Source organism: Coregonus clupeaformis, chromosome 12, assembly GCF_020615455.1.
Source record: "Coregonus clupeaformis isolate EN_2021a chromosome 12, ASM2061545v1, whole genome shotgun sequence".
NCBI classification, from domain to species: Eukaryota; Metazoa; Chordata; class Actinopteri; order Salmoniformes; family Salmonidae; genus Coregonus; species Coregonus clupeaformis.
Genome location: NC_059203.1, coordinates 37,568,074 through 37,594,080, shown reverse-complemented (window position 1 = coordinate 37,594,080; position 26,007 = coordinate 37,568,074). Strand labels below are relative to the sequence as shown.

The window sequence follows — 26,007 nt, the reverse complement described above, 5'->3', positions numbered from 1 at the left end:
AGGGTCACTCACCGTCTCTCCTTTGTTGCCTTTCTCTCCTGTAGGTCCTCCCACCAGGAGAGTATCGCCCTGCAAGGGAACAACATAATTGTAAGATAGCTAGGTTAAAGAAAATATTTTCACAACTTTTATATTTTCTCGGTTTTATTTTCATTGTCTCCCCTTTTGCTATTTTTCTACACTTCTCTGTATTATTCTACCACGTACACACACACACAATATTACTACTCATACAATATAATTCATACCTTTTCTCCTTTGTCACCTTGCGGCCCCAATTCACCCTGAAATATATTGAGAGTAGGACTCACTAGTCAGGCATGTTCATTTAATTGATTATTTTACATGAGCAGAATGCTCAGGGGACAGAGAGAGAGAGAGAGAGAGCGAGAGAGAGAGAATGATGGAAAATACAGCTGTGGAGAACAATAGTCACCTTCTCTCCCCTGCCTCCTTTGCCACCTGGAAAGCCCTGGTACACACACACACACACACACACACACACACACACACACACACACACACACCAGAGGAATACATTTAATCAAACAGAACACACACAAGAAAAAAATAATTATACTCCCACATGCACGTCCTCACCAGAAATCGTCCAAAACTACAACAAATAGCTCTCTATACGCACCATAACTAGCACTCTTCTGTAGGAGAAATGCGTGTACTGCAATAGGTGAGTTCCTGTCTGTGTGTGTGTCTCATCTGAGTTTAAAGTGGAGTGCCATGGGCACTCTACAGTACCCAGCCCCCTTCTAGAAGTTACCAGGCAACTAATGTGAGAGAGGCTGAGTATGGTCTTGATGAGTGCTAAGGTGAAGAGGTTTAGTGGCCCTTGCCTTGGAGAACAGCGCTACTCTCAGTAACACTAATGCACAGATAGCGACAGAGGACCTGGGGCTGGCTGGCAGCTTTTAAAGGAGCTATGGTAGTACAGAGGCCTATCATTAGATCAAAGTGGAGGGTAGAACACACTGTAAGGAGCAATCTACTGCACTCAGAGAAACAGGATATGTATGTTCTATGTATGGAGGGATAATGGGCTTGACAATAATGGATAAAGGTATAGTAGGGATGGAGATGGAAACAATTTAAAGGTTTACGCATCATGCTGATGAAGATGACGACGTCTTTTGCTTTCAGAACTTTTCCATTCGTTTGAGTCATTTCTATTTTCTGAAGTACACTGCTCAAGCCACACAAACTTTTGTTTGATGAGCTTTTATTTCTTTTGAGCTCTATCTACGTTCACTTCAGCCTTCCCTTCCCCCTTCTCTCATTTTCTCTCTCACTCTATTAAGTTGGATCAAAATTGAGGGTTTGGCCAATCAATGACCTCTAGTAATAAACAAACACTATAGAACTATGTGAGGCAATTATCAAGCACTAGACAGAGGTGGTAGACTCAAAATTGCTAATGATAAATTGTAAACTGTGACAGAAGCACTACAAAGATAGTGATAAGATGGACAGGCGTAGAGATACAGGAGAGACAGACAGTGATGAATAAGTGATGAACGAGAAGAGAAAAATACAGAGATTTACCACTAGTCCTCTCTCCCCGTCTAGACCAGCTCGACCCTCCTCCCCCTGCAAACATCAGACACACAAATCTGTAAATCCCCCAACACACACACACACACACACAACTCTACAATACAACAGTCAAATATAGATACAATTCCAACTCAAATGGTGATGTGGTTTTACCCTGGGTCCTGGGTCTCCTCTCTCGCCTCTCAATCCAGGTACTCCTGCTCCAATCGCTCCCTAAAGAGGAAGATTTATGAGTAACCACATCCTATTTGATAAGATATTATACAGTTTGGAAGACGTGTTTTCTCTTTCTTAACTCACCTTGTCCCCTTTGCCTCCAGCAGTTCCCGGTGTACCCTGGTAAGGAAAAACAGAAATATTGATAATGAACACTAACAGATAACACAAACGCAAACGCAAACACACAAAGTCTCTCTCTCTCCTTGGTCCTCTGTAGCTCAGTTGGAAGAGCGTGGCTCATAGTGGGTTCGATTCCCTGGGCCACCTATACATAAAAAGTGAATGCATGCATGACTATAAGTTGCTTTGGATAACATCATCTGCTAAATCAAAGGCGAAACAGGGGTGCTTACATTTGTCCTGTTTCACACGTGTTTAACTTGTACTGGTGTGAAATGGAAATGTATTTTTTGCATATCCCACTCCCCCTGAGACACCCTCAGCGAGTGGGGTCACGACCAGGGATCAGCCATTATTGAAAGCAACCCTGGAGCAATTAGGGTTAAGTGCCTTGCTCAGGGGCAGATCGACAGATTTCACCTAGCCGGCTCAGAGATTCAAACTAGCAACCTTGCGGTTACTGGCCCAATGCTCTAACCGCTAGGCTACTTATAAGAAAATATATTATATTATTTCTTTCTTTGTCTCTCTCACTCACACACACTTCATTAAGTCATCAATGTAAAGGCTACTTACAGCTAGGCCGGAGGGTCCAGGGGGCCCAGGAGCTCCAGGGGTCCCTGTCTGACCAGGAAAGCCTTGGAGACCCTGGAGATGAGACAACATACAACATAAACATACAACACAGAGCAGGGCTAACAAGACAAGACCAGTCACCCAACTACCATGGCGATATAGGCCCTCTCACCCTGGGTCCTAGAGGTCCTGGGGGTCCTGGGGTTCCGTTCTCTCCTCTCAGGCCAGCCAGACCAGGGGTCCCTGCTACGCCACGGGCTCCTGGAGGACCTGCTGGGCCCGGGTGTCCTGTGTCCCCCTAAAACACAAACACACAGGGGTTCACATTCACTGTGGAAGAGCAGAAACTGAGAAGTCTGTATATGTTAATATGAACATAGCTACATATGTGATATATGTTTATGAGAACATTCAGAAGTATTGTCAAGTCCATGATAGTAACCTTTAACCCTTGAGGTCCCAGCTGACCAGGAGGCCCTGCCAGTCCGATGCCTCTCTCTCCCTGCAACACAAATCCTGTTAGTACTGTCACATGGTTAGCAGCCAGGGAAACACAGACACAGGGAATCAGCTGGTGAAGTGTATTACCTTGTCTCCTTTAGGCCCTGCTGGTCCTCTGCCCCCCTAGAAGAGACAAAGTGGATGGAGAAGTAAGTAAGACAGACATCTGTTAGACGTGAATCTGTTAGACAAAATGTCAAAAGGTGACTCACATCTTCTCCAGGCTCCCCATTTTCACCAGCAGCACCCTATTTCAACAAGACACAGAAACAGACACACACACAATAATTTCCCTCATCACTGTCATACTGTAGTATCTGTGAATGTCGACTAATGTTGTTTTAAGTGACATTACTCACCCTGTCCCCTTTGATGCCTGCAGGACCCTTGTCACCCCTCTCACCCTAAAGGACAACGATTTTAGAAAAATGCCATTTTAGAAACACGTGGTCATCAAGAAATCACTAAACACATTCTTGCTCATGTTTGGTAATCTGAATAGTAATTGCCTGAATAATAGCTGAAATATGTAAATCATTGGTTCAACCAAGCAGACTCACCCGTAGCCCTGGCAGCCCTCTCTCTCCCACTGTCCCAGGTAAGGTCACACCAGGAGGTCCCTGAACCAATCACAACCAACATACTCCCATTACATTCAACTCTGTTCCATCCTATTCTATTGCACCTAGTTCCTCACCTTAGGATTGCCATTCTGCTGTATTCTCTTTCTTAGAGGGAGACAGGAAAGATGAGAGAGACAGTGGGCCGGATTTGAACTCACGCCAACACGGCACATGTGATTGTGCACAGTGGCCCTAACTGCTAGACCACCCCATGCCATTCTGCTTTAGTCAAAGCCGTCTACAATATGTCTGTTGGTTGGCCTATGATTCAGTATGATTCAGTATGATTCAGTATGATGATTCACTGGTTCTGAGTTGTATCTATTGTGCCTCCATAAACTGGTTCAACAGGGCGAGGTTGTAGTCACCACTAACCGGATGTTACCACGACCGGAAGAGTAAACCTGACAACCACTCACCTGTGCTCCTTTCACACCATCGGGTCCTGCTACAGCCTGTAAAGGGGATGGAGGGAGGGAGAACATGACGTGAAACTCACACATCTGGATTAGGTTGTTTGCAAATACACTGAAGATGGACAGCAATAGTAAAAACTTGAGAAAACTCCCACCCACTATGTTTGTAAAATATAACATTTTTATAATGCTACTGTTTTGGCCTTTTGACCTTCATTAGAGCATTAGACCATGAACGGGAGTGTCATTTGGTTTTTACACTAACTAGAGAGGAAAAGAATAACAGATGTGCTGGCTATAACTACAGTACATCTCGTCCTTTCAAAAGCTCTTATTTCTCCTGAACCGCAGTACATCCTGCTAAAGCTTCCGGTGAATGATGTGAAGGATGTGAATGTGTGTGCGTGTGTGCATGCGTGTGTGCGGGCTTGTATTACTATCCTCATGGGTACCGGAAATCCCCAAAAGTCCCTGCAAGGATTGTAAAACAAGGAAAATTCTCCCTCGTGAGGACATTTCCCAGGTCCCCATGAGGACAAAGGCTATTTTAGGCTTAGGGGTTAGGTTTAGGGTTACAATTAGGGTTATGGGTCAGGTTTAGGAGTTAGGGTTAGGTTTAGGGTTAAGGTTAGGATAAGGGTTAGGGTTAGGGAAAATAGGATTTGAATGGAAATACATTTTAGGTCTCAACAAGGATACTAAAACATATGCTGCGTGTGTGTGTGTGTGTGTGTGTGCATTCATGCATGTGTAGCACATGGGGATGTGTGAAACTTACTCCTCAGCCTGAAGTATCGCCACAATGACACAAGTATGGCACTGACTGGTAAGACACTTGAGGGGGAGGTCACGTGTGCTAGCAAGGTAGAGGTCCTGGATTTGAGCCCTGGTTAGAGCCGAATCAGGAGAAAGTGGTACTTGCTAAGCAAGCAGCGTGACATCCTTTACACGTGCACATACAGTATGCTTGAGCATTGGTGTGTCATTGTTTGCGTATGTTTACATGTGTCTCTGCCCTCCTATTCATGCCAGTGATTACCTCTTATTTCAGTTGGAGAGACGTTGTATAAAGAGGATGTGAGTCATGGCCATTTACAGTAAAGAAAAGAGGGATAAATGTGCAGCTGGAGCTTCTGAATAAAGCACTTATCAGAGTCCAAAATGTGTACGGGTCCGCACAGCAGTGTTCTAGAACATTGGACCATTGGCTTTCATTGTTTTTGATTTCTCAGCACAGCTCAAGCAATTTCTCCAACCATCACCACATTGAAATGAATAGGAACTGCGTCCGCGGAGCCACGTTGGTTAGAAATGTTGAGAGGTGCGTGGTCGGGCTGTGCATCCCCCGTGGACGGTGGTCTCACAATGGACTATTGCGACTCTGCGGCTGTGGACTCTGAATTAGCCTTAAGGAGAGCTCAATCCAACCTCACATCCCCTCTCACTCACCTTTCCTGGGGGGCCACTGTCCCCCTGCTCCCCTTTCAACCCTGTGGAGCCCATTGGTCCAGCGAATCCCTGCAGGAGGGAAGAAAGTTTGATAATGAACAAAAGCAGCAGTCTGAAAATCATTATCAAAGACAAATCCACACTGAAGCGGATGCCATCATAAGACATACTATAAACACAGTAGGATGTAGAAAGTCAGATACCATACAGTACACACCTGTTTGCCTGGCAACCCTGGTGTTCCCTCTTTTCCAGGTATTCCGTCTCTTCCTGGGACCCCTGGCTTGCCCCCCTCGCCCTATGGAGAGAGACACACTGCATGTCACCACCAAAACTGATGTGTGTGAATTGCTTGGTGTGTGTTAACTATGGTGGTGATGGAGGTGTGTGTGAGTGTGTTGGCTCTACAGTATGTGAGCTGTGAGTCCCACGGAGCTGCTGTACTCACCGTCTGCCCTGGTAGACCTGGAGGTCCTGATGGACCCTGCGAAGAGAGAGTATCATTACGATACATCATATAATATTAAACACACATTACTGTGTCAATGGCCTGTTGAATTACAGTAGGCCTAAATGGAAAGTGTGAGCATACGAGGAATCCCCAGTCCAATGGGAATATACAAGAGCAGCAGTTTAGCCTGCTAAAATCTCCAGTATGAGAGTTGGTTTATAGATGACTGATGTTTTCACGTACCACAGCTCCAGGAGTCCCTCCAGGTCCCGGCAGTCCCATGCTGCCTTGGGGACCAGACAGTCCCTGTGGAACAGGAGATTCATTTCAAATAGATTATTATAAAGCTCTGTGACTTTGACTGTGGATGGGTGAGTAGTTGCCTAAACACTGAGGCAATAAACAACAGGAATATATAGAATCCATATAAGACAAAATACACAATATAACACATAAAATAAGTGTCACCTGAACGCCAACCCCAGGCACTCCTTGATTACCCTGTCAGAGATAAAAAGACACTCTCAGAAGAAAAAGGTATACATTTACAATGATCATATCATTCCAGTGTCGTAATACTAAGCTACTATAGCCTAAGCCATATCTACACTAATCAATGCATCAGAGCTGGCACAGAGAATAAATAGGTAGCTATTCATTATGGAAGACACGATACGATATACTTTATTGTACATTTACATTGAAATTACATGGAAGATGTTCTCACCTTTACCCCAGGTGGACCTGGAGGCCCGTTGGTACCGATCGGACCCTACAATTACAAACCGATAGCATCAGTATACTTACAGCGGTGTGTGTGTGCGCGTGTGTTAGAGGAGAGTATCATACTTACAGTTGACCCTCTAATTCCAGGTTCTCCAGGGTTTCCCTGCAAACGAGATAAGAACATGCTGGATTCACATGACCAAGACATAGCACACACACAGAATGACACAAGCATGATACAAGTTACAACACACAAACACACAGCAAATTGTACATGTATGCTATGTACAGAGACAAAGACACATACACACATAGAGAAGTGCGTACACACAGTACATACATGAACATCCCCCCAACCATTTTTACACACACAAACAAATACACAACTGCATACACACACACACAACCCACAACTGCATAGACGCAATACACAACCCAAAACTGCATAGACACAATACACAACTGCATTCATGCACAACACACAAAGACACACACATGGTATACAATGTGCAAACAGTGCTTTGGGAGAGCTAAGAAGCAGACAACAGAGCAGGTGAAGCCACATGCACAGAAAGCCAGCAGACTCAAGCCTCTCAAATGCAAAATACATCTGTTAAATATCTGACGAACATGTATTATTTTTCAGTATTCACTATATACCCTATTATGTCCATTTGATATTTGCTAGTGTATGCTACTGTTTGTCATATCATATTTTTTCTTATCTCAGGTAACGATGTGTGGTGTTTAATACATTAAACATTCTAGACATCTTGGATATGACAGGGGTGCTCTGGAAACCAGTGGTCCAGATTAATATGTCACAAGTCTCCTATCAAGGCCCAACTCTAGTCTCAGACCCCTGGGAGATGGCCCCCCCATCTGCTACAATGCGTTGTCCCTGTACACCTCCTTCCGAAACATGCACCCTACCCCCCAGCCCCTCCTACTGGTCACAAGCATGCCTGCCAGCAGCACAGAAAAAACCTACCGGTCTGCCAAGCACTCCAGGGAACCCAGGCAGGCCCTAGAGTCAGAGAGGGAGGAGAGGAAGAAGGAGGGGGAGAGGAAGAAGGGAAAGAGTAGGATAGTTTGAAGTGTTGAAAAGAGAGGGAGGGACAGAAAGGGAGTAAAATAGATCAAAATAAGATATATTGAAAGGGGAGGTAAGAAGAAAGTGGGAGTGGGAGTGGTAGTTAGAAGCAGAGCTGCAAAAGGTTCCTGTCTAAAGGTTCTACGTAGCCTCAGCCCAAAGGAAACAGATATAGTAGCTCCATCAGCTCCATCGGCTGCCTAGCGCTCGCAGCCAATCCACAGGCTTTCATATGCAGGACCAGCCCAAAAGGAGGCTGCCTGGCTGGGTTACTGTTACTCACTGAGCGGCCTTGAGGACCAGCTGGCCCTTGTGGACCCTGCTCCGAAACATTGTGGGATGAAACAAGAAGCGTGAGTTATCTTATCTTCTCTCTCCCCCTCCACACCTTCACTTCGCTTTCTCCTTCTACCCATCTTTCTCCTCCTCCTGCACATGTTATGACTACTAGGTCCCTGAGTTCTTCCAGACCAGGGACATTCTGGGCCCTAGTTAGTCCCGGCTGATTACACAACATCATTGATTATCATACTCACCTACTGTATGGTTGGACATTTTATGATCACTGTGTCTGAAACACAACATTATCTACTTAACTATAGTACAACCAAGCTATTGAAGAACTAAACAGTGTTTTCTTTTGATGTCTGGGATCTGTCTCCTGGAAGCGGTCTCTTTGAAAACAGATGAGTGCATCCATGCAGTAATATCTAAAAGGCATCATAAATGAACAAGTACCACAGTATACCTGTATGATTGTTGATATCAATTAACCCCCCCCCCCCCACACCACCACCACCCCTCCTCTTCTCACCGGCTTCCCATCCTGTCCCGGTTTGCCAGGTTCTCCTGCTGTCCCCTGAAATAACCAAAACACAACCTGATTACTATTAGCTACCATTACAACAATGTCTTTACAACCTCTGCAGAACCATAATAACACAATGAAGAGGGGTAAAACAACCTGCATCAGGGAGTGCCAACACTTTGGTCAGGGCAGCACACACTCACCTGAAAGCCATTACGTCCCTGCTCTCCAGATGGACCTCGGTCGCCTTTATCTCCACGGGGACCTGCAATACCCTGTTACACACACACACACACACACACACACACACACACACACACACACACACACACACACACACACACACACAAACACACACACACACACAGACACAGACACAGCAGGTTAAACACAGCAACACCATGAAGCCTGCCTGATGAAGTACTGTAATATATTGAGTTAGGTGTTCTCACCCCGTCTCCTTTGGATCCCTGTGGTCCTGAAGCACCAGGCTCTCCCTTCGGTCCTGCGACCCCAGGGAGCCCCCTTGCTCCGGGGAGTCCAGCCTGACCCACTTCTGCAGAAGCACCCTAAAACACACACGCACCCCCCCCACTAAACACACTCCAAACAGTAGCCTCTGGATAAACGATGATATGTTTACCGTAATGACGACTCATTAGAAAGTAGTAGTGTGTACAGGTCAGGGACATACCTTTGGTCCAGGAGGGCCCACTAATCCAACTAGCCCGTTTCCCCCCTGCAGATGAGAACAGTAATGCGCATGTCAACATCCATATATACAGTCCATTGAATGATGATTATTGTGGTAACAAATATACTCACAGCCTCTCCTTTGTCACCTTTCTCTCCTCTCTCCCCCTGAAAGTCAAAGTGGAATCACATGAAACATCTCTTATTCACATGATCTTCCTCTTCTTTCATATTCCTCCTCTCTTCTCCCTGTCCTTGAACCCCTCCTTCCTCCCATCCTTCTCTTCCTCACCCTATCTCCAGGTCGTCCAGTCTCTCCCAGTTCTCCGGCTCTCCCTGGTACTCCAGATATGCCAGGTTTTCCTGGCTCTCCAGCCTGTCCCGGGGGCCCCACTGGGCCCTTCTCTCCGATGGCCCTCCCTATGGGTCCTGTGGCCCCTACAGGCCCCTGTTCCCCCTGTTCTCCCTTCACACCTCTCTCCCCAGCCATCCCGCGAGCACCCTGAGATGCAAATTAGTAAAGACATTAATTACAGATACGCTCCTAGAAATTATAATTATATTCCAAATCCATGCAATCATACATAGAATCAATTTGAGAGTAAACAGAGAGATATACATTACACCATGGGTCAAATAAACACACTAACAGCATGTCTGAGTTCACTCTACTACACCATTTGTGTGGGGGTCTTGATATAATCTCTATTCAACACAACGGCCCCAAATAGACACCATCAAGGTCCCCACTCACTCACATCTATCCCTGCTGGTCCTCTCTGTCCGGCCTCTCCCTTGTCTCCTCTCTGGCCCTTCTCAGCCTTCTCCACCACAGGCTTGACCAGCACATCCTTCCTCTCCACAACCATCTTCAGGTCCAGCACCTACAGACAGGCAGTACAGGGACAGAGATGTCAAGGTTGTATTCATCAGGCATCAAACGAAAGAAAACGGACTGATACAGGGGGGGCTACCTGGACTCTTGTCCAATGAGAACTGCTTGTTTTAGTTACCAGTTGAAACAATTTTTAAAACACTTTGCTACAGCTAATGAATACGACCCAGGCCTGGTCAAGGTGAGGGAAACTCATATACACAACACAGCTATGACTTAATGTCACATCATAAAAAGCCGGTGTTGGACCAGAACATGTTCCGGATTCTTCAGATAGCATTGAGGAGTACACCACATCAGTCACTGGCTTCATCAATAAGTGCATCGATGACGTCGTCCCCACAGTGACCGTACGTACATACCCCAACCAGAAGCCATGGATTACAGGCAACATCCGCACTGAGCTAAAGGGTAGAGCTGCTGCTTTCAAGGAGCGGGACTCTAACCCGGACACTTACAAGAAATCCCGCTATGCCCTCCGACGAACCATCAAACAGGCAAAGAGTCAATACAGGACTAAGATTGAATCGTACTACACCGGCTCTGACGCTCGTCGGATGTGGCAGGGCTTGAAAACTATTACAGACTACAAAGGGAAGCACAGCCGCGAGCTACCCAGTGACACAAGCCTACCAGACGAGCTAAACCACTTCTATGCTCGCTTCGAGGCAAGCAACCCTGAAGCATGCATGAGAGCACCAGCTGTTCCGGATGACTATGTGATCACGCTCTCCATAGCCGATGTGAGCAAGACTTTTAAGGCCGCAGGGCCAGACGGATTACCAGGACGTGTACTCCGAGCATGTGCTGACCAACTGGCAAGTGTCTTCACCGACATTTTCAACATGTCCCTGACTGAGTCTGTAATACCAACATGTTTCAAGCAGACCACCATAGTCCCCGTGCCCAAGGACACTAAGATAACCTGCCTAAATGACTACCGACCCGTAGCACTGACGTCTGTAGCCATGAAGTGCTTTGAAAGGCTGGTCATGGCTCACATCAACACCATTATCCTTAGAGCCACTCCAATTTGCATACCGCCCCAACAGATCCACAGATGATGCAATCTCTATTGCACTCCACACTGCCGTATCCCACCTGGACAAGAGGAACACCTACGTGAGAATGCTATTCATTGACTACAGCTCAGCGTTCAACACCATAGTGCCCTCAAAGCTCATCACTAATCTAAGGATCCTGGGACTAAACACCTCCCTCTGCAACTGGATCCTGGACTTCCTGACGGGCAGCCCCCAGGTGGTAAGGGTAGGTAACAACACATCTGCCACGCTGATCCTCAACACGGGGGCCCCTCAGGGGTGCGTGCTCAGTCCCCTCCTGTACTCCCTGTTCACCCATGACTGCATGGCCAGGCACGACTCCAACACCATCATTAAGTTTGCCGACGACACAACAGTGGTAGGCCTGATCACCGACAACGATGAGACAGCCTATAGGGAGGAGGTCAGAGACCTGGACGTGTGGTGCCAGGATAACAACCTCTCCCTCAGTGTGACCAAGACAAAGGAGATGATTGTGGACTACAGGAAAAAAAAGAGGACTGAGCATGCCCCCATTCTCATTGACGGGGCTGTAGTGGAACAGGTTGAGAGCTTCAAGTTCCTTGGTGTCCACATCACCAACAAACTATCCTGGTTCAAACACACCAGAACAGTCGTGAAGAGGGCATGACAAAGCCTATTCCCCCTCAGGAGACTGAAAAGATTTGGCATGGGTCCTCAGATCCTCAAAAAGTTCTACAACTGTACCATCGAGAGCATCCTGACTGGTTGCATCACCACCTGGCAACTGCTCGGCCTCCGACCGCAAGGCACTACAGAGGGTAGTGCGTACGGCCCAGTACATTACTGAGGCCAAGCTTCCTGCCATCCAGGACCTCTATACCAGGCGGTGTCAGAGGAAGGCCCTCAACATTGTCAAAGACTCCAGCCACCCTAGTCATAGACTGTTCTCTCTGCTATCGCAAGGGAAGCGGTACCGGAGCACCAAGTCTAGGTCCAAAAGGCTTCTCAACAGCTTCTACCCCCAAGCCACACGGCTCCTGAACAGGTAATCATGGCTACCCGGACTATTTGCACTACCACCCATCTTTTTACGCTGCTGCTGTTAATTATTCATGCATAGTCACTTTAACTCTACCCACATGTACATATTACCTCAACTACCTCAACTAGCCGGTGCCCCCGCACATTGACTCTGCACCGGTACGCCCCTGTATATAGCCTCCCTACTGTTATTTAATTTTACTTCTGCTCTTTTTTTGTCAACACTTTTTTGTTGTTGTTGTTTTATTTTACTTTTTTTATTAAGAAATAATTGCATTGTTGGTTAAGGGCTGTAAGTAAGCATTTCACGGTAATGTCTACAGCTGTTGTATTCGGTGCATGTGGCAAATAAAATTTGATTTGATTTGATTTGATTTGATATTACAGAGATTTAGTATCCACTTACCTCGATGCCAAGGTTAGAGAGGGCCTTCTGCACATCCTGATAGGAGAGAGGCACAAACAATGTCAAGGAGAGACTTATTACTGAACATGATTAGGCTAACACTTGTGTAACGTAAGCTAATCTGCATGCCAAAACAGCTGTAAATCGTAGCATCCTTAGCATAATGTAAAAGCTCCGGAGCACACGAGGTGTGTCTGTAGCTCTTCTTGTACAGTATGTCAGTCAGGCTTCTCGTGTGTACAGGTCAGGTTGTCTTACCACTGCTGTTCCAGGCCTGCCCGGTTTCCCGTTCTCTCCTGGGTCACCCTGTCAATAACATCTCACATCAGTATTATCTCTCACACACAATCACATCCCACCCAAACCTTTATTGAAGATTCACAAACCCATACACACAGATAGATAATCAGAAAAGAGCATGTATGTACATTCATATGCAAGATCTAATCACACACACACGTACAACAAAAACTTACACTTTCACCTTTACCACCCACTGCTCCTTTCTCTCCCTGAAACAAGAGTGAGAGGGTCAGTGAGAGGTCAAAGATCAGACTAAAGGACAGATGGATGGATGGAGAGACCTGGACCAAGTATATGAATAAAGATTTTGACGATGACACAAACTTACTCTGGCTCCTACAGCCCCTGGGATTCCAGGCACACCCTGAGAGACAGAGATATGGGAATCACTATCAGTGATTAGTAACATACTAAAGACAAGTACTGCTACACCGGGCTATGCTATGATGCACAGCTCATATTCAACATAGTAACTCACTGGGGTTCCTGGAGGCCCCTGAGGGCCAGGGATAGATGGTGCTGGAGCTCCCTTCACATAGACCACCTGAGAGAAAGAAGAGAGGGGGGAGAGAGAGATTACTGTATAATCAGAGCACCATAGACAAGTGACACACACATATATTTGAGGAAGCAGAACCATATGGCTGTACTGTACCTGTCCTGGAGGTCCGATGGTGCCAGGGATCCCTGGGGGCCCAGATAGACCAGTTGGCCCTGTAGGCCCTGCAAGGCCCCGGTCTCCCTTCAGCCCGTCACGACCCTGAAACAAATGCACAAGCACACAACAACTTCAGACCAGCACGGATACTCTACTCCACTCCGAAGGGTTCTGGCCTGAACTAGAAAGGAGGAAATCAAAGCAGGTGAGCCCTAACACCCTTTCCTCCTCATCATCTTCCCTGATGTCCTAGAGATGATTAATATCAATTTGCACATGAAACTACAGTCTTGGCATTCTGTGCCCCTGTGGATCCCCTATCAGAAGTGGCTGGCGCTCAAAGGCAGGGCTTGATCATTAGACACCGTTGCATTTATAAGGCTGATGCTTAGAGTGCTATTGATTCCACCGAGAAGGCAGGGTGTGATGGTAATATCAATGTCCGAGTAAAGTACGCCTAATAAACACACACTCGGACTGGAGTTGAAGGCGAGAAAAGAATGGAAGAGGGATAATGAGAGACACTCAGGAGCCGAGGAGAGCAGGATTGATGAAGACGGAGGGAAATAAGGAGAGAGAGGAAGAGAGAGACAGCAGGGGAGGAAAAAAAGGACATTGTACAGACAGAGAGAGAGAGAACGAGGGTGGCGAGATAAAGATACAAGGTAACAAGTTACTAACGTCTCTTCCAGCAGCCCCAGCCTCTCCTTTGTCACCCTGTAAGGTAGAAAAACATCATTATTATCACACTCACATTAACTAGAAATGAACATTAACAGCAATATTAGCACAGCAATGGGCGTTTACAGAATAGTCCTGAGTGCCGTGACCAACACTGACCTTCCTGCCATCTTCCCCCGGTTCGCCATCCTCGCCCTACAAAACACAACAACACAATAACAAACATACCATACTAACAACGATTAAATGCGCATTTATCAAAACTCAACGTGCTGTTGTATCAAGCAGAGCCTCTCAGTCAGATAGATAATGTATTGCCGGGGCTTTGTCTGATCATCCCATTACCTCCTCACTTAACACTAAAAAACAGACATACCGCCCCCAAATGGCTCTCTATTCCCTACATAGTCCACTACTTTTGACCAGAGCCCTATGGGCCCTACTCAAAAGTAGTGCACTATATAGGGAATAGGGTGCCATTTGGAACGAATAACAATTATTATGCAGCACAGCCACTCAGGTGGAATAAAAGCCTCACATTCCCATCTGATCAGTGCACTTTCACCAGAGGATGTGACAAACATGTCTAATGGTAATTACACACAGATAGACAGAGACACATAGGACTCACTGGTGATAAATCTCATAATGAATAGCACTGAATAGCATCCAATTCAATAATTGTTTTCATTGAGTTTGTAATTAATCAAACACAGGTATGATTGCCTGTAGTGTGTGTGTAGTATAGTAATGCCCTGCTATGTTAGAGGTCTGACTGATCCCTTACCATTTTCCCAGCAGCCCCTGGTTTTCCATCTTCTCCTGCTTTGCCCTAAAACACACCAATTAGGGTGATGAGACATCAATGAGTCAAGTGCTTTGGAGGGTTTAGCTGTGTGTGGGTGTGTGTGTGCATGTGTGTGTGTGGTTGCAAACTCACAGATGTGCCTGGATTTCCTACAGGCCCAATAGGGCCTAGGAGGCCCTGTGCACCTCTCAGTCCTGGCAGCCCCTGGTGAGACAGACAGACAGAGAGAGAGACCAATAGAGTGGAGGGGTGAGGGCTGAAACCACACAGCATCCTCTAGTTTTCAAACACACTAAGTGCACAGAGATCGAGCGATATAAAATCTAAATCCAAGCAAATCAAATTTTATTCGTCACATGCTTAGAAATAACAGGTGTGGACTAACAGTGGAATGCTTACGTACGGCCCTTCCCAACAATGCAGAGAGAAAGAAAATAAAATAAATAATAGAAAAGTAAAACACATAATAATAAAAGTAATAATATATACACAATGAGTAACAATAACGTGGCTATATACAAGGGGTACCAGTACCGAGTCGATGTGCAGGGGTACAAGGTAATTGAGGCCCCAGTGATGTACTGGGCCGTCCACACTACCTTCTGTAGCGCCTTGCGGTCGGATGCCAAGCAGTTGCCATACCAAGTGGTGATGCAGCCAGTCAAGATGCTCTCAATGGTGCAGCAATAGAACTTTGAGGATCTGAGGGCCCATGCCACATCTTTTCAGCCTCCTGAGGGGGATGAGGCATTTTCGTGCCCTCTTCATGACTTTGTTGGTATGTTTGGACTATGATAGATCCTTAGTGATGTGGACACCGAGGAACTTGAAGCTCTCGACCCGCTCCACTAAAGCATGTGAATGGAGGTGTGCTCGGCCCTCCATTTCCTGTAGTCCACAATCAGCTCCTTTGCCTTGCTGACGTTAAGGGAGAGGTTGTTGTCCTGGCACCACACTGTCAGGTCTCTGACCTCCTCCTTATAGGCTGTCTCATCATCGTCAGTGATCAGGCCAACCACCGTTGTGTCAGCAAACTTAATGATGGTGTTGGAGTCGTGCGAGGGCACGCAGTCGTGGGTGAACAGGGAGTACAGGAGGAGACTAAGCACGCACCCATGAGGGGCCCCTGTGTTGAGGGTCAGCGTGGTGGATATGTTGTTGCCTACCCTCACCACCTGGGGGCGTCCAGTCAGGAAGTCCAGGATCCAGTTGCAGAGGGAGGTGTTCAGTCCCAGGGTCCTCAACTTTATGATGAGCTTGGAGGGCACTGAGCTGTAGTCAATGAACAGCATTCTCACGTAGGGGTTCCTTTTGTCCAAGTGGGAAATGGCAGTGTGGAGAGCAATAGAGATTGTGTCATCTGTGGATCTGTTGGAGCTATGGGTCCAGGGTGTCTGGGATGATGGTGTTGATGTGAGCCATGACACGCCTTTCAAAGCATTTCATGGCCACAGATGTGAGTGATACAGGGTGATAGTCATTTAGACAGGTTTCCTTGGTGTTCTTTGGCACAGGGACTATGGGGGTCTGCTTGAAACATGTAGGTATTACAGACTGGGTCAGGGAGCGGTTGAAAATATCAGTGAAGACACTTGCCAGCTGGTCAGCGCATGCTCTGAGTATGTGTCCTGGTAATCCGTCTGGCCCCGCGGCCTTGTGAATGTTAACCTGTTTAAAGGTCTTACTCACATCGGCTACGGAAAGCGTGATCACACAGTCATCCGGAACAGCTGGTTCTCTCACGCATGGTTCAGTGTTGCCTTGTCCTTGTTCAGTCAAGTTTCCGAGAAACATAGGATACTACAGTTCTTCAGGTCCTGTTGATAGGATAGTCTCAAACCGAGCTCGTCCTGTTTGTTCTCCAGTGATTGTTCATTCGTCAATAGAACAGTGGTCCTCTGTAGCTCAGCTGGTAGAGCACGGCGCTTGTAACGCCAAGGTAGTGGGTTCGATCCCCGGGACCACCCATACACACAAAAAATGTATGCACGCATGACTGTAAGTCGCTTTGGATAAAAGCGTCTGCTAAATGGCATATTATTTATTATTATTAACAGAGGGAGGGTCGAGGCGGTTGATTTACTCGCTGCCTTAGTTTCATCAGGGTGCCCACACATCGGCCTCTATATCGACATCTCTTTCTCTTCTGAGTGTCGGGGATTAGGGCCTGGTCCGGGGTGAGCAGTATGTCCTGTGCCACCGACTTGTTGAAGTAGAAATCTTCATCCAAATCGAGGTTAGTGATCGCTGTTCTGATGTCCAGAAGCTCTTTTTGGTCATAGGAAGCGATGGCGGAAACATTACGTACAAAAAAAGTTAAGATCAGCACAATTTCTTAAAATACAAAATAGCAGAATTGGTCATAAGCCCGTAAAGCGGCCACTATACATTCCAGCTCCATTCTCCAGACAGATAGAGAATCCTCCACTAGCCTGAAGTCCTTTCTCACTTCTTAATGGGACCTCTCCAAGGATCAGATATGACAAATGGTAACAGCTTCACCTTGCTCCACTCATTGACTTTAACAGACTAATTAAAGTGCTAGAGAAACACACAAATCATCAGGAGTGCAGCCCTCTGGGACTGGGGTTGTGCACCCCGAGTCTAGGGGTTGATTCTGGCCTAGGGATCAATGGAACTCACATCTCTTCCTGGATCCCCTAGTTTCCCTGGGTCTCCCTGTAACATCAAAGGAAAATTATTGAGATACATCTAGACACAGTAATGTTTATGTAATGCTCAGAGTACCCTGAGATGTTACAGCTGCAGTAATAACAGAGACAGAGGTACTGACCCTCAGGCCGGCCGGTCCTGGTGCTCCTGGTTTGCCATCCAAACCGTTGCGTCCATCCAGTCCAGACGCACCTCTCTCACCCTATAGAGAGGAACACACTTGATGCATACAGTATGATCAGAAAAAGAGCAGCACTGTGTTTGTATTGGACCTGAATACAATTTGCAAAGGATTCTACTCTACTGTACTATGTCAGACTTTCAGTGCTCCAGCATCATTACTCAGAGTTAGTTCAATGTTTGGAAATGACTATGGTAAGGTATTTTTTAGGATGTACAGTATGTGTGTATACAGCAGTACGTTGTGTCTCTCATTCAGTGCTTCTGTAGGCTGTGATGATGCTGTGAGCTGGCCCCAGTGCGCTTCATCCCACTGGGAATCTGCAGACTGGGAAACAGCATCCAGTGGAATGAAGGACAGCGCAACCTGCCAATCACCAGCCAGTTTGGAGTACCATATCCTATCAGGATTGGTCCAATTGAAAATCAGCCTGTGTGAGAATGTGAGAAGTCACTGTCGTGTGTGTTGTTCAGACCTTCTCTCCTGGGCCTCCTCTCTCTCCTGTGTCACCCTGGAGAAATAGAAAGAAAGAGCAATGAGTGAGATGGAGAGGGGGGAGAGAGGGATAGAGTGATTAGACAGAAACAGGCAGACAGACAGACAGACAGTGACTTACTCTTGCCCCTGGAGGTCCACGTTGTCCCTCAAGTCCCTACACACACAAACAACAGAGCAGGTGAGACAGAGAAAAGACACAGGGTAAGAATTACACACACCACAGAACACAAACAGAGAGACAGTCATCACAGGTCAGTATACTATAGTAGCCAGGAAACTCAAGCTTCTCAACGATACTAGATTTGGAAGGATGGTCTTACTCACCCGGAGCCCAGTGGCTCCTGAGGGCCCTGCCTCGCCCTTCTGACCTTTGCCCCCATGCTCTCCCGGATCGCCAGCATCCCCCTAGACACAGGAGGTGATGTCAGACACTGGAAGGTTAGGTGAACTGGGAGAGAGAGAGCTGTAATGTATACATACAAAAATGTGTTCATACAGCAATACATACCTTTTCTCCTCTTTCTCCTTTAAGCTTTTTATCTGTATCGCGCTGTAGAAGTTAGAGAGATACAAACAGAGAGAAATATGGGTAGAGTGGGTTTTAGATAACCACCTAGCTACGGTATGTGATTCTGATGGTTCATTCAGTTGGAGTATGGTACTTGTAACACCATTTGTTTGGTATGATTCCCACAGAGGACATATGTGTTGACCTCTGCTAAATTACTATATTATTATTTTTAAAAGAGTTAGAATCTTATCAGGACTCACCATGTTTCCTGGAGGTCCTGGGGGGCCTTGAGCTCCCTATTGTGTCAACAAACAGTGTTGTTAATCGGTGCAGATTGGAACTATTATGTCAGATGAGATAAGACAACAAACAGATTAACCTCTGACCTCAACTCCTTTCTCTCCTCTTGGTCCAATAGGTCCTGGGCTTCCCTGTGGAAGACACACACCACACACACACAGGATCACACAGACACACGTGTCACTATAGACAGACATCAACTGACTCACTGCTACTGTATTACTCACAGTAACCAACACAAATACTGACACAGACAGTATCAGATCAATCAGGCTGAAGATTGTCAGATGTGTGTCACGTGAATGATTAACAGACTCATGGGTGTCACAAACATGCATCTCACATGCCTTCTGCGCTCTCGATAACTATTACACAGAAGACACAGACAGTATATCAGATCAAACTGTCAGAGGGGTGTCACTTTGTCACATAAACATGTGTCTTACATTGCGTCCGTGCTCTCCAGAGTCTCCTAGGTCTCCCTTCTCCCCTGCTCGCCCAGGCTGACCCGCCAGACCCTAAGGAAGGGGGACAAAACCACACAGATTATGTGCTTAGTTACCATGGAAGTCCTGAAAACATCTTAGAAAATAAAAGGAAAAGCTGCACACCCATGCAAAAATTGGTTTAACCAACGTTTCGACAGCTAAGCTGTCTTCATCAGGGTTTCATCTGTCCTCAAAACATCCACTTCAGATCATGTAAGAAAGGTTTCCTGTGGTTCATTAGTGACCAATCACCATATACAGTACAGCGAGACCATTCTAAAAAGAGGGCATAAAAGGGATTCTTTTAACGTTTCATAGTTGTATGTGACACAGACATGACTACTCACCCGTAGTCCTCTCTCCCCTGCCTTCCCTGGTAGACCAGACTCCCCCTGGTGGAAGGAGAGAGAACAGACAGAAGATGAGAGAGACCGATGGAGGAGAGGAAGAGGGAGAAGGAGGAGGAGGAGAGGAAGACATAGAAACAGACTATTGCCTCTAGTCTCCATCACTCTCCTGTCAGATGAAAAGAGGGTCTGAGGCGTGACTAAATCATATGACGATACACATCTCTCATTCACCAATTCAGTTAATGCATGCTTTATCTAATACAGAGAATGGGAGCCAGAGAAGGAGAAGTGTCATTCAAACATGGAAAACGTTGAATGGAACAGATGGAATTAGATAAGAGTGCGCGAGAGCGAGAGAGAGCGAGAGATAGAGAGAGAGCGAGAGCGAGAGAGAGCGAGAGAGAAACAGATGTAGAGAGATGGATGAAGAGATTGTGACTTACGGGACTGCCTTCGTCGCCCTTGTCTCCTTTGGCACCCTGTAAAACAGTCATCCATAATTCAGTTCCATCACAGGGGGAGAAGACCACACTGACCACAGTGACACAGTCAAAACACGTCAAACTTTTAAACAAGAACCCCACAACATCACATAGGGCAATGGTAAAAGTAGTGATATATACAGAAAAGAGATTGCGGTAGACTTGAAGTAGACTTAGTTGGTAGAAGTAGTATTGTTTTAGTATTAGTGCAAAAGGTACAGTGAGGGAAAAAAGTATCCCCTGCTGATTTTGTATGTTTGCCCACTCAGTCAGGAAGTTAAAGCTTGGTCGCAAATGGGTCTTCCAAATGGACAATGACCCCAAGCATACAGTGAGGGAAAAAAGTATTTGATCCCCTGCTAATTTTGTACGTTTGCCCACTGATGAAGACATGATCAGTCCATAATTTTAATGGTAGGTTTATTTGAACAGTGAGAGACAGAATAACAACAAAAAAATCCAGAAAAACGCATGTCAAAAATGTTATAAATTGATTTGCATTTTAATGAGGGAAATAAGTATTTGACCCCTCTGCAAAACATGACTAAGTACTTGGTGGAAAAACCCTTGTTGGCAATCACAGAGGTCAGACGTTTCTTGTAGTTTGCCCCCAGGTTTGCACACATCTCAGGAGGGATTTTGTCCCACTCCTCTTTGCAGATCTTCTCCAAGTCATTAAGGTTTCAAGGCTGAAGTTTGGCAACTCGAACCTTCAGCTCCCTCCACAGATTTTCTATGGGATTAAGGTCTGGAGACTGGCTAGGCAACTCCAGGACCTTAATGTGCTTCTTCTTGAGCCACTCCTTTGTTGCCTTGGCCGTGTGTTTTGGGTCATTGTCATGCTAGAATACCCATCCACAACCCATTTTCAATGCCCTGGCTGAGGGAAGGAGGTTCTCACCCAAGATTTGACGGTACATGGCCCTGTTCATTGTCCCTTTGATGCGGTGAAGTTGTCCTATCCCCTTAGCAGAAAAACACAGCCAAAGCATAATGTTTCCACCTCCATGTTTGACAGTGGGGATGGTGTTCTTGGGGTCATAGGCAGCATTCCTCCTCTTCCAAACACGCTGAGTTGAGTTGATGCCAAAGAGCTCGATTTTGGTCTCATCTGACCACAACACTTTCACCCAGTTCTCCTCTGAATCATTCAGATGTTCATTGGCAAACTTCAGACGGGCCTGTATATGTGCTTTCTTGAGCAGGGGGACCTTGCGGGCGCTGCATGATTTCAGTCTTTCACGGCGTAGTGTTTTACCAATTGTTTTCTTGGTGACTATGGTCCCAGCTGCCTTGAGACCATTGACAAGATCCTCCCGTGTAGTTCTGGGCTGATTCCTCACCGTTCTCATGATCATTGCAACTCCACGAGGTGAGCTCTTGCATGGAGCCCCAGGCCGAAGGAGATTGACAGTTCTTTTTTGTTTCTTCCATTTGCGAATAATCATACCAACTGTTGTCACCTTCTCACCAAGCTGCTTGGCGGTGGTCTTGTAGCCCATTCCAGTCTTGTGTAGGTCTACAATCTTGTCCCTGACATCCTTGGAGAGCTCTTTGGTCTTGGCCATGGTGGAGAGTTTGGAATCTGATTGATTGATTGCTTCTGTGGACAGGTGTCTTTTATACAGGTAACAAACTGAGATTAGGAGCACTCCCTTTAAGAGTGTTCTCCTAATCTCAGCTCGTTACCTGTATAAAAGACACCTGGGAGCCAGAAATCTTTCTGATTGAGAGGGGTCAAATACTTATTTCCCTCATTAAAATGCAAATCAATTTATAACAGTTTTTACATGCGTTTTCTGGATTTTTTTGTTGTTATTCTGTCTCTCACTGTTCAAATAAACCTACCATAAAAATTATAGACTGATCATGTCTTTGTCAGTGGGCAAACGTACAAAATCAGCAGGGGATCAAATACTTTTTTCCCTCACTGTAGTTGCAGTAAGTCATTAGTGATGTACCTCTAGTGGAATCAGGGTATGAGGGGCAGGGGAGAGAGATAGAAAGGACTGGTTAGGTATTCATAACAACACTTACACAACAAAGAGGTCAGAATAGACACACTGTATTAGTACAGTAATTAGTTGCACTGGAATGGCAGTATGACATTCATTCCCTTCGGTGGTACAGTATTGAATAAATGTAGGTTGACTGAACTGCAGAAATAACCGTGTAGAAGTAACACGGTAATGACCCAGTAGTGAAGAGAAAAAACAATAGCTATAACATAATAGTAGCATAGTTATAACAGAGTAGTAGTAATAGAGTGATAACAGGTTGTTAGTGCAGTGAGTGACCAGTACTGAAACAGGTCACAGGGGTTATTGCAGTGGGTGAGTGATAGTATAACATGCAGAGGTGAAAAGCTCCAGGGTCAGAGTGGTAGTGTCTCAGACCTCTTTCCCTGGGAGGCCATTCTTTCCTCCGGGTCCGGCTCGTCCTGTCTCCCCTCTCTCTCCTGGGTCACCTGGGTCTCCCTACAACACCAAAAGGTACACATTGAGATCAGCTGGACTCACATGACACAAGAGTTTTACTATAAGAAAGATAATAATTACTTACAAGTTACTTTATGAGACAACAACACTGTTGCAACATAAACACTAAATAGAAGTTAAAATAAAAGAACAAAAGCCACTCTAGGCACATGACTCACCTTGGTCCCCAGTCTTCCAGCTAAGCCAGGGAGTCCCTAGAGGGAAAATAACATGTCAGTCTGAGTGTGTAGGACATGGCCTACGGGCAGAGCATCTGTCAGCAGCTACACAGGGAAGCTCAATGAATAATATATATATACTTTACAATATATACTGTACCTCTGAGGCTTTCTGCACATGTATCAAAGACATTTGGTTTGTAGCTTAGATAAAGATTGATACATGACCACAGCTTGGTCTGAACTCACCCGATCCCCCTGCTCTCCTTTAGGTCCAGCCTGGCCAGGAGTGCCAGCACCTGGGGGACCCTGGAAGAACGCAAGAGGAGAGGGGAAAATTAGAGAATGAGAAACAGTGAGAGCATAAAGAGAGAAGAACAGCAGAAAACATCTATACCCGCTTGCATAGAGAGCATCATTAAATCACCTATACACACACACACGCATGCCACACACACCACACAAGGGCATGCAGTGCCAGTTTCATGCAGTGCACCATCATGTACCCTGTGGGTACCAACTCACTTTTTCACCTTTCTGGGCTGGCTCTCCTTTCTGACCCCTGGGCCCCTCCGGACCTGGCAGACCTGTCTCACCCTGAGAGAGGAGAGGAGAGGGGGAAGAGAGCATGAGTCTATGGAGAAAGTGTTGTTACTGTCTACAGTACATCAACATATCAACCATTGATATGGAGATGTGCAGTATGAGGACATAAAAGTGGGCAACTTGCCTGTTCACCTTTCTTCCCACCTAAGCCTGGCCCCTGGATGTGTAGAATGATACAGAGGAGGAAATATCATCACATTGACCAATACTGACCAATCCTGATCTCTTCCTTCTCAATAACTGTATAGTAAATTGCTTCCATCAAAATCCATGTAAAATAAATCATATCGGTCTATCTAACCATGAGGCATCAAAATATAGCATGTGGCTATGAGGTGACTCACACTCCGGCCAGGTTCTCCCTTGGCGCCCTCACTGCCCTGGAAACATACAGGTTAGGGTGTTTTTATCTGATGTTCACCTTTGTTTAGTTGATGTCATTGTTGTGATTACAGTCATGTTTATTTTGTGGAGATTCACTTCGATTGATCAAAGAGTAAGTCAGACTGCATTAGCCTCACCTTCTCCCCTGGTAGTCCACTGGTGCCAGGCAAACCCTGCAAGCAAATCAACACAGACTAACTCACATACACACACATGACTCACACACTCACACATGGTGATAAAATATCACAATTCTCTAAAGCAGTAGCATGTATAATCAAATCCTATACCTAAATGACATTAATCAATAGTGGTGGGTCATGGTGTGAAGATGACCCAAATATGTCACGAAGAGAGAGAGACCAATAGAGGTACAGTAAGACATAGTTACCAGTGGTGTAAAGTACTTAAGTAAAAATACTTTAAAGTACTACTTAACTATTTTTTGGGGGTATCTGTACTTTACTTCACTATTTATATTTTTGCCAACTTTTACTTTTACTTCACTACATTCCTAAAGAAAATAATGTACTTTTTACTCCATATATTTTCCCTGACACCCAAAAGTACTCGTTACATTTTGGCAGGAAAATGGTCCAATTCACACACTTATCAAGATAACATCCCTGGTCATCCCTACTGCCTCTGATCTGGTGGACTCACTAAACACAAATGCTTCATTTGTAAATTATGTCTGAGTGTTGGAGTGTGCCCCTGGCTATCCGTACATTAAAAAAAAAAATTCTGGTTTGCTTAAAATAAGGAATTTGAAATGGTTTATGCTTTTACTTTTACTTTTGATACTTAAGTACATTTTAGCAATTCCATTTACTTTTAATACTTAAGTATATTTAAAACCAAATACTTTTAGACTTTTACTCAAGGAGTATTTTTACTTGAGTCATTTTCTATTAAGGTATCTTTACTTTTACTCAAGTATGACCATTGAGTACTTTTTCCACCACTGATAGTTACTCACCCTCAGGCCTGGAGCCCCTGTAGAGCCTGGCTGTCCTGTCTTCCCCTGAAACACACAGCGCCACATTGTGGTCAGGACAACACACTGCATGACACGGCTCAGCAGGCTTTTCCAATACCTGTGACCTTCATGCTAATACTTATGGATTCGGTTCAGTGTAGGAGTAGGATAAGTGAGTGAGTGAGGATGAATACTAGTGAACACATGAACATGTAAAACAAATGTGATATTCATACACTGTAGCTGTACAATATCTAGCTTCATGGTCACGAACAAGGTCACAGTGAAAAGAGGCATAACCAATTGCATGGTACTGTACTCACTCTCTCCCCTGCCAAGCCAGCAAGTCCTCTCTCCCCCTGGAAAAACAACACAGTCAGTTACAACCCACAGCATACACACCAATTTAACAGCAGGAGTCAAACTGGGTTAAAGGGGCTCTATCCTCACTCACCCTGTCACCTTGTGATCCAGGCTCACCTGGCTGGCCACGGTCCCCCTGAGAAGACAGAGAGAGCAGGGTCATCCATCCATCCATCCATGCATCCACCCAAATATCAATTGTATCATTCATTCTAGTTCCAAATATGGAGATTTTATCTAATGTTTTGTATTGTCTTACCTTGACTCCAAGGCCTCCAGCAGGCCCACGGGGACCCTAAATCACACAAATACAGGACTGTTGGAATATACTGTACATGACTTGAGTATGTCCTTCATTTCACAGTAACAGATATGTACAGTGGGGAAAAAAAGTATTTAGTCAGCCACCAATTGTGCAAGTTCTCCCACTTAAAAAAATGAGAGAGGCCTGTAATTTTCATCATAGGTACAC

General features: G+C 45.7%; 2 protein-coding genes across 2 annotated transcripts in view; both read right to left on the bottom strand.

Moving 5' to 3' along the window:
* Window positions 1–20,559, bottom strand: part of LOC121578770 (collagen alpha-1(VII) chain-like) — a 33,006-nt gene extending 12,447 nt beyond the window's left edge. Inside the window, exons 1-50 of the mRNA XM_045224008.1 lie at window positions 20,509–20,559; window positions 20,063–20,107; window positions 19,674–19,745; window positions 19,314–19,358; window positions 19,188–19,223; window positions 18,925–18,966; window positions 18,741–18,821; window positions 18,535–18,570; window positions 18,394–18,429; window positions 17,859–17,939; window positions 17,708–17,743; window positions 15,197–15,268; window positions 15,044–15,088; window positions 14,416–14,451; window positions 14,257–14,292; window positions 13,573–13,677; window positions 13,396–13,461; window positions 13,246–13,281; window positions 13,091–13,126; window positions 12,873–12,920; window positions 12,615–12,650; window positions 10,003–10,128; window positions 9,537–9,746; window positions 9,377–9,412; window positions 9,246–9,290; window positions 9,004–9,120; window positions 8,755–8,826; window positions 8,558–8,602; window positions 7,642–7,677; window positions 6,778–6,813; window positions 6,652–6,696; window positions 6,393–6,425; window positions 6,168–6,230; window positions 5,922–5,957; window positions 5,691–5,771; window positions 5,474–5,542; window positions 4,028–4,063; window positions 3,546–3,605; window positions 3,345–3,389; window positions 3,198–3,233; window positions 3,073–3,108; window positions 2,927–2,986; window positions 2,657–2,782; window positions 2,485–2,556; window positions 1,870–1,905; window positions 1,723–1,782; window positions 1,558–1,602; window positions 437–472; window positions 249–284; window positions 13–69 (exon numbers count right to left, since the gene is read on the bottom strand). Coding sequence (XP_045079943.1) covers window positions 13–69; window positions 249–284; window positions 437–472; window positions 1,558–1,602; window positions 1,723–1,782; window positions 1,870–1,905; window positions 2,485–2,556; window positions 2,657–2,782; window positions 2,927–2,986; window positions 3,073–3,108; window positions 3,198–3,233; window positions 3,345–3,389; window positions 3,546–3,605; window positions 4,028–4,063; window positions 5,474–5,542; window positions 5,691–5,771; window positions 5,922–5,957; window positions 6,168–6,230; window positions 6,393–6,425; window positions 6,652–6,696; window positions 6,778–6,813; window positions 7,642–7,677; window positions 8,558–8,602; window positions 8,755–8,826; window positions 9,004–9,120; window positions 9,246–9,290; window positions 9,377–9,412; window positions 9,537–9,746; window positions 10,003–10,128; window positions 12,615–12,650; window positions 12,873–12,920; window positions 13,091–13,126; window positions 13,246–13,281; window positions 13,396–13,461; window positions 13,573–13,677; window positions 14,257–14,292; window positions 14,416–14,451; window positions 15,044–15,088; window positions 15,197–15,268; window positions 17,708–17,743; window positions 17,859–17,939; window positions 18,394–18,429; window positions 18,535–18,570; window positions 18,741–18,821; window positions 18,925–18,966; window positions 19,188–19,223; window positions 19,314–19,358; window positions 19,674–19,745; window positions 20,063–20,107; window positions 20,509–20,559 — 2,868 coding nt within the window. The remainder of the gene's footprint in view (window positions 1–12; window positions 70–248; window positions 285–436; window positions 473–1,557; window positions 1,603–1,722; window positions 1,783–1,869; window positions 1,906–2,484; window positions 2,557–2,656; window positions 2,783–2,926; window positions 2,987–3,072; window positions 3,109–3,197; window positions 3,234–3,344; window positions 3,390–3,545; window positions 3,606–4,027; window positions 4,064–5,473; window positions 5,543–5,690; window positions 5,772–5,921; window positions 5,958–6,167; window positions 6,231–6,392; window positions 6,426–6,651; window positions 6,697–6,777; window positions 6,814–7,641; window positions 7,678–8,557; window positions 8,603–8,754; window positions 8,827–9,003; window positions 9,121–9,245; window positions 9,291–9,376; window positions 9,413–9,536; window positions 9,747–10,002; window positions 10,129–12,614; window positions 12,651–12,872; window positions 12,921–13,090; window positions 13,127–13,245; window positions 13,282–13,395; window positions 13,462–13,572; window positions 13,678–14,256; window positions 14,293–14,415; window positions 14,452–15,043; window positions 15,089–15,196; window positions 15,269–17,707; window positions 17,744–17,858; window positions 17,940–18,393; window positions 18,430–18,534; window positions 18,571–18,740; window positions 18,822–18,924; window positions 18,967–19,187; window positions 19,224–19,313; window positions 19,359–19,673; window positions 19,746–20,062; window positions 20,108–20,508) is intronic.
* Window positions 20,560–22,937: 2,378 nt separating this feature from the next.
* Window positions 22,938–26,007, bottom strand: part of LOC121578769 (collagen alpha-1(VII) chain-like) — a 43,581-nt gene continuing 40,511 nt past the window's right edge. Inside the window, exons 36-46 of the mRNA XM_041893154.1 lie at window positions 25,795–25,830; window positions 25,627–25,671; window positions 25,496–25,531; window positions 25,173–25,217; window positions 24,331–24,366; window positions 24,154–24,189; window positions 23,934–23,966; window positions 23,729–23,800; window positions 23,453–23,512; window positions 23,204–23,239; window positions 22,938–23,024 (exon numbers count right to left, since the gene is read on the bottom strand). Of these exons, the coding sequence (XP_041749088.1) occupies window positions 22,938–23,024; window positions 23,204–23,239; window positions 23,453–23,512; window positions 23,729–23,800; window positions 23,934–23,966; window positions 24,154–24,189; window positions 24,331–24,366; window positions 25,173–25,217; window positions 25,496–25,531; window positions 25,627–25,671; window positions 25,795–25,830 (522 nt within the window). The remainder of the gene's footprint in view (window positions 23,025–23,203; window positions 23,240–23,452; window positions 23,513–23,728; window positions 23,801–23,933; window positions 23,967–24,153; window positions 24,190–24,330; window positions 24,367–25,172; window positions 25,218–25,495; window positions 25,532–25,626; window positions 25,672–25,794; window positions 25,831–26,007) is intronic.